Consider the following 7,134-nt stretch of genomic DNA (forward strand, 5'->3'; position numbering starts at 1 on the left):
TGGCGGCGCTTCTCTCAGGGGGTGCACCTCCAATCTCGTGTGTGCACCCCCTATGCATCACCAATGCTAGAAAGGTAAGAGTACTGATATGGGCAGTCCCTCAACTGGTTCCTCAAAACGGCCTCTTAAGTCGAAACGTTGTAACCGGGAACCAATTTTCTCACAAGAAACAATGTTATAAATGGGGGATCGGTTCGGAACCAAGGCCCGATATCTTATTTTCACCAAAAATACCCCAGAATTTTGTAGTCAGTCAATTATAGATGACTAACATAGCGACACAAATGTATTTGTATTGTAAATAGCAATCCTATTGATTTGGAAGGACTTCTTTGAGGTGACTTTGCTGGACTTTTTGAGGGGCTCTCGGCTGGAGCCGTCTCCGTTGTCCCGGCGCCTCGCCTGCCGTCTGAAAGCCAGCGCCCCGGGACGCTCGGACAGACTTCTCCCGGGAGGCGAGCGACGCGGCCAGCGCGGTGTCGGATCAAGTGTCGGTGAATTGAACCCGACCGGGGTGTCCACGGATAAACGTGGCGAGCGCGAAACGTCCTAACTCATTAAGTCGAGGACTGCCTGTATTTAATTAGGAGCTGCGTGCTTTCGTCGTCGAACCAAGAAAAACGCGTATTTTTCAGCAATTTTCAAGTGGTCCGGGGGGGGTCCACACAAAAGTTTGAGCGCCGCTGCCGGGGGCGGGAAGGGCCGAGGAGCCGCTGCCGCCGGGCGGCTTGTGTGGCTGCGGGGGGCGTGGCTTGCCGCCCCGCCCCGCCCCCTCGGCTAGGCTGGGCTGGGCCGGGCCGGCCGGGCCGTGCGGGCTCTGCCCGGGCGGGCGCAGCGCGGGGCAGGCAGCGGCGGGAGCGGCGCGGGGATGGCGCGGCGGGGCGGGGAGCGGGGCTGCAGCCGCCGCCGCCTGCTGCCCGCGCTGCCGCTGCCGCTGCCGCTGGTGCTGGCGCTGGCGCTCGGCGGGGCGCGCGGCTTCGGCGACGAGGAGGAGCGGCGCTGCGACGGGATCCGCATCGCCATGTGCCAGAACCTGGGCTACAACGTCACCAAGATGCCCAACCTGGTGGGCCACGAGCTGCAGGCGGACGCCGAGCTGCAGCTCACCACCTTCACGCCGCTCATCCAGTACGGCTGCTCCAGCCAGCTCCAGGTGCGTGCGGGCAGGGCAGGGCAGGGCGCCCAGCTTGGTGCCGCTGCTCCCGGCTGCCTTCCCGGGGCGAGCTGGTGGAGCGCTGCCCCTCTGCCGCCTTGGGGGTGCTTGGTCTTCCCTGGCCTCCGTAGTCCCCTCCAGCCCCGCTCCCAGGACTGAAATCAGGGATCGCCCCTCTCTTCCTCCGTTTCAGAATGTCACCACGCTGCACAGAGAGGGCTCTGACCACAGGGTTAAAAAAAAACACCCCCCCCCCATCTTTTTCCGTGAGCATGGGCCAAGTACAAAGGATCCCGATGGCACAAGGAGGTGACTTTCCAGCCCAGATGCCAGCACGCAGAAAAAAAATAATTAAAAGCCCCCCCCCCCACATTCAACACTATGTTCTGCTGCTCGCAGTAGAGCAGTGGGCACGCGGGGGGGAAGCACCGACAAGAGCAACCGGCACTGTCCCTCCTTTGGGAAAGCGTGGCCCTTTGCAAGCATTTCCCTGCTCCTGAGGGGGGTTTTGTAGCCGCAGAGATGTTCTGTCATTTAAAAAAACAGGTGGACGTGGGCCCCGGGTGGGAAGGGGGGTCCCTCCAATAATCTCATCGCAGGAGCTGCTCTCGCATGTTAATGGCAAGAGCTTTATTCTCCCCCAGCTTAGATTTTATCGAACAAAAACGAGTTTGTTTCTTCACACACAATTCCCAAATTGACCCTTGCTTGGCTTTCTTAAATGCTTTTTTTTTTTTCCTAACCTTCTTACATTTCATTTACTATGCTGTATATCAGAACTGTAAGTGCACTAGCTAAACGTGCTGCGGTATTCTAACTTGGTTTAATACACAGGCACGCTTACAGAAGAAAATGTCTGCAATAGTTCTTGTAGCAATTCAATTCCCATTTCCATCTGAGTATGAAAAGCTCTGTACCATCTCCTAAGTGAATCTCTGTTCTTTTCTTAAAGTTTAGATGCACCATCTTAGTTTGCATCACTGATGTTTAGATCTAGGGCTGAGCTAGGTTCCCAGCTTTGGTAAGGCCGATCTGGTCAGTAAAACAATCGGGTTTTGGCCTCAAATGTTTTTTAATTGAAAAAAGGGATGATCACTTGAGGTTTCTGCTCCTTGTTGGCTTAGGCAAAATCCTCAGCTCCACTGCAACAGAAGACAGAAAGGAGACATGCTCAGCCTACCTAGTTCTCTCTTTCTCTTCTGAACACAAACATGACTATTGTTTCTCTCTTCCAGTTCTTCCTTTGTTCAGTCTACGTTCCCATGTGCACAGAGAAGATTAACATCCCGATAGGTCCCTGCGGTGGCATGTGCCTTTCTGTCAAAAGAAGATGTGAACCTGTCCTAAAAGAGTTTGGATTTGCCTGGCCAGACAGCCTAAACTGCAGTAAATTCCCACCTCAGAACGACCACAACCACATGTGCATGGAGGGCCCGGGGGATGAAGAAGTTCCCCTTCACAGCAAGATGCCCTTACAGCCAGGAGAAGAGTGTCATGCCATGGGATCTAATTCAGACCAGTATATCTGGGTGAAAAGAAGCTTGAACTGCGTCCTTAAGTGTGGCTACGACGCTGGTCTCTACAGCAGATCAGCTAAGGAATTTACTGATATCTGGATGGCAGTGTGGGCAAGTCTTTGCTTCATATCAACTGCATTCACAGTCCTGACCTTCCTGATCGATTCATCCAGATTTTCTTACCCCGAACGCCCAATCATATTTCTGAGTATGTGCTACAATATTTATAGCATTGCTTATATTGTGAGGCTGACTGTGGGCCGGGAAAGGATATCCTGTGATTTTGAAGAGGCAGCAGAACCTGTTCTTATCCAAGAAGGTCTTAAGAACACAGGATGTGCTATAATTTTCCTACTGATGTATTTTTTCGGGATGGCTAGCTCCATCTGGTGGGTTATTCTGACACTGACATGGTTTCTGGCAGCCGGACTCAAATGGGGCCACGAAGCTATAGAAATGCACAGCTCCTATTTCCATATTGCAGCCTGGGCTATCCCTGCTGTGAAGACCATAGTCATCTTGATTATGAGACTGGTCGATGCGGATGAGCTCACTGGTCTGTGTTATGTTGGCAGCCAGAATCTAGATGCACTCACTGGCTTTGTTGTTGCTCCACTTTTCACTTACTTGGTTATTGGAACTCTATTCATAGCAGCAGGGTTAGTGGCCTTATTTAAAATTAGGTCTAATCTTCAAAAAGATGGGACTAAAACTGACAAGCTGGAAAGACTGATGGTCAAAATTGGGGTCTTTTCAGTGCTATACACTGTCCCAGCTACCTGTGTCATCGCCTGTTATTTCTATGAAATCTCCAACTGGGCTGTCTTCCGCTATTCGGGTGACGATTCCAATATGGCTGTGGAGATGCTCAAAATCTTCATGTCTCTGCTGGTGGGTATCACATCTGGCATGTGGATTTGGTCAGCCAAGACTCTGCACACATGGCAAAAATGCTCTAACAGACTGGTGAACTCAGGGAAAGTGAAACGGGAGAAGAGAGCAGATGGCTGGGTAAAACCTGGGAAAGGGAATGAGACTGTGGTATAATGGAAACCAATGTGCTGACTTCCCTCCCCAGAAGGACTGCTCACGTATAAACATTTGCAGTAGAAATGTTGCTGGGGGGGCGGGGGGGTGAGGAGATTAATACAGACATTTGTCTCTGGAAAAAAGCTTTAAAGAATAAGCAACCATTTCCAAAGCCTTGCTGCAAGAATAGCCATAAACAATGCTGCCCGATATAGGAAAGCCCAGGGAGGCTTTAAAAGCTGTGAAAAATCTGAACTTTGTTTCAAGCAGGATGCAACGTACTTATGTCTTCAGAAGCTGGAGGACCTTACATCTGCTAGGTGCTGGGTTCCCCAATCATTTCGTAGTGGGCAGAGGAAAAGGGGTTTAGAGCCAAATTCTGGGCTGGTTTAGGGTCTAATTCTCCGAGGTGCAGGGTATTCTGCCCTTCACCTGGCTGCCTTCCCACCTTTTGAATTCAGTGCCCTGAAGGAAGTGATCAGACCGTGATCAGGAAGTGATCAGAGCCTGTTAAGATTTACCCTGAAGTCCTGTGCCTTGATTAAGCCAGCATATTTCATAACGCAGCCAAAGACTATGTTTTCAGACAAATGCCGGGGGGGGGGGCTTTTGAGGTTTGAAAGGAACAAATGAACAATGAATTGGTAGGGCTTCCTGAGGTGTTAAGAAGGATGGCTCTGTCACTCACTTAACAACCTGACCTTAATGTCTGGGATAACACGCAATATAGACAATACTGTCTATAGTGTCAGTACTTTTCGGACCTTTCTTAGAAGAATAACCACTTGGACTCTGAAGCATAACAGGAAATGTGTAGTTCACAATTTTCTCTCCCTCTCCGTCCTCCCCCTTTTTGGTCCTTTCAAGATAACCTTGTTTATTTCCACACACTGACAACCTGATTCCTCAACAATTACTAATTTTAAATGAAGTCTTATTTTTATAGTCCTCCTTCCCACTGCAAGGTGGAGCTAAATGAGGGAAAGTGAAGGAAGGGTCACTTCAGAATAACACACAGCTTTTTTCCAAGTAAGCTTATCTGGCTCTCCCCAGAGACCCATTGCATTAAGCAATTAAGGCTTAATATATTTCGCTCTGTGTGATTGTATCTGTGCAGACGCCAGTCTGGGAGAAGTGAAATGTTAAGTTTCTTGGCAGCTTCTTGTTCACACAGACCTTTTGGTATAATTGTGTGTGTCAGATACAATTAAAAGAACATTCTCCAGCCATGACATAGCAGTACAGCTGACTGTCTTAAAACGATGGTCTGGTTGCTCGCTAAGAATGGCAGAACTTTGTTATATATATAAGAATGCTAGCAGGCATTCAGCCATCTTGAACAATGGAGACATTTTCCTTTTTGTAAAGGGATCCAAAGAAAAGCAAGCCAGCATCTTGGTGAGTAATATTGTTTCATAGTAACCATCAAGGTCTGTTATCCTATTACAAGAAAAGGCTCTAGCTCCTTCTCAACAAGAAGCCAATGCCTCCTGCCAGAGGCCTGTTTGTTGTGGAGTATGATGAAACTACGTAACCTACAGACGCTTACAAGACAATTCTCCCTTGAAGGACCCCTAAGTTCACCTGTGTACCCTAAAATACTGTTTTGTGGTTTTTATACAGAGGGCATCACGGTGAGGTGCCGAGACCTTGCAAAGTGCCTTCCACTCCTATAGATTTAAATGGTAGAATGGGGTACAAATGGCCTTATAGGAAACGTCAAGCTTTAAAACAGGTACCCCCTGGATTTCTCAAACATCATTTCATTCAGAGAGTAGCTTTTTTATGTAGTGCTCTTTTGTAGAGATTTGTGTTGTTCTTTGTTAATGCCAACACGTGCTTAAGCACATGTAACACTCCCCTGTCCCTCCTTCCAAAACCTAATTGCAGTCTTTGGTTGAGATCACTCACTAGCAGAGCAAGTGACAACTTGATACATCCTACCCAAAACACAAGCCATTGTTTTGACTAGCTCTGCATACTAGTTGAGACTCCTGATGCTTTCTGTTATGTCTCTGCTGTTACATTTGGACAGTAATGTTATGTTTGGAGCTATGTTTTCTGCTCTGGAAACGAACTCCAGCAAGCTTGAAAATTTTGACTTCGCTGTGAGGTGATCTGATCCACGCCCTGACAAACTGAGGATGCAGAATCAGAAGTTAGCTTTGAATTCTGAGGGACTGAGGAGCCGGATCATTTGGTTAAGATAGTGGGGCCAAACGCATCCAGGTCTCCCTCCACTGATATGGGAGATCAGTGACCCAGACTGACAGACATACCTCGGACTTCAGACCATTTAGCACAATCAATCATTTACATTTTTTTTGTAACCATGTAACTTACACAGAACTTAACGGTAAGCGGTGCCTTTTCCAAGTGCCCTTGCATCTCAAAATGTGGCTGGATAGAGCCTCCTGCAGTGCCATCGCCAGTGATAAGTGACATCCAACAGTAAATCAAATCAGGATGATACTGAATTGTCTCAAGGGAGCATTTGGAGGATATATCCGTTAAAAATTGTGAAGCGCTCAAAACACTGCAGCAGGAGGCATATTAGTGCCTGGAGAGGGAACTTTTCTCGTACTTTTGGAGGCGTTGTGCTAGCCTGAGACCCGGTGAGCCTAGATTCTTCAATTGCAGCAATGTAACAGGTCGATTTACTCACCCATGGGCTGTTGTAGTCCAGGGATTTGTGTCTAGTTAAAGCTTGAGGGCCAGTAGTTATGAGTGTCTGCAACTCTCATGTTCTCTCACTACAACGTTGTTATGAATTTAAAGCCAAAAAATGTGTGACTAATCCTTCCTCGGAAGTGCAGTTGCTGTGGTTATATAGAGCTAGAAACTTTACAGCAGTTACCTTCCCCACTCTGTCCCTCCTCCCTTTCTTTCTCAAGACAGTCCCACCCCAGGCCGTGTTTTGTGCTGACCACAGGCTTCTGAAATGCCTGACAGAGGTACAAACTAGGCTACTTCATGTTAAAGAGGCAAATTAGTTTTTCTTTCTGAACTTACAAAGAAATAGACACTGATTATTTTTGAGTGTACAGAAAGTATATCTACATTGATGTATGTACTGTAAATTTCTAATTTATCACTGTACAAAACTTTGCTATTTAATTTTTGTATCAAAATAAATTTTTAACCCTTGTGAATTAGTAATAGATTCTTACTGAGCCTTGGGTTTTTTTGCCGGGGGGTGGGGAGAAGGATCCCTCCTGTTTTCCCCTCGCTGCCTGCTTCCCCCCACCGTAAACTGTCTCATAATTATAACCATAGTTCTGTCTTTAAATGCATACGACTGAAGAGTTCAACTTAATAAATAGGTAGCTGTGGTGGGTTAAGACACTAGTCATGGTGCCAAACTTAGATGCTAAAATCTTTGAAGTGTGCAAAATTTACATCTGCTTCAGCGTTTTGGGCCAGCTTATTCCTGAA

General features: G+C 47.7%; 1 protein-coding gene across 1 annotated transcript; it reads left to right on the forward strand.

Annotated features, from left to right (window-relative positions):
• The first annotated feature begins 804 nt into the window (after positions 1 to 804).
• Positions 805 to 6,847, forward strand: FZD4 (frizzled class receptor 4). The gene is made up of 2 exons (XM_090030609.1): positions 805 to 1,153; positions 2,389 to 6,847. Exons 1-2 carry the CDS (start codon positions 869 to 871, stop codon positions 3,715 to 3,717), a joined length of 1,614 nt encoding a protein of 537 aa, XP_089886735.1. The 5' UTR covers positions 805 to 868; the 3' UTR covers positions 3,718 to 6,847.
• Positions 6,848 to 7,134: the final 287 nt, after the last annotated feature.

The sequence above is a fragment of the Crocodylus siamensis genome, chromosome 1, assembly GCF_052110815.1.
Source record: "Crocodylus siamensis isolate JL-2025a chromosome 1, ASM5211081v1, whole genome shotgun sequence".
Taxonomy (NCBI): Eukaryota; Metazoa; Chordata; order Crocodylia; family Crocodylidae; genus Crocodylus; species Crocodylus siamensis.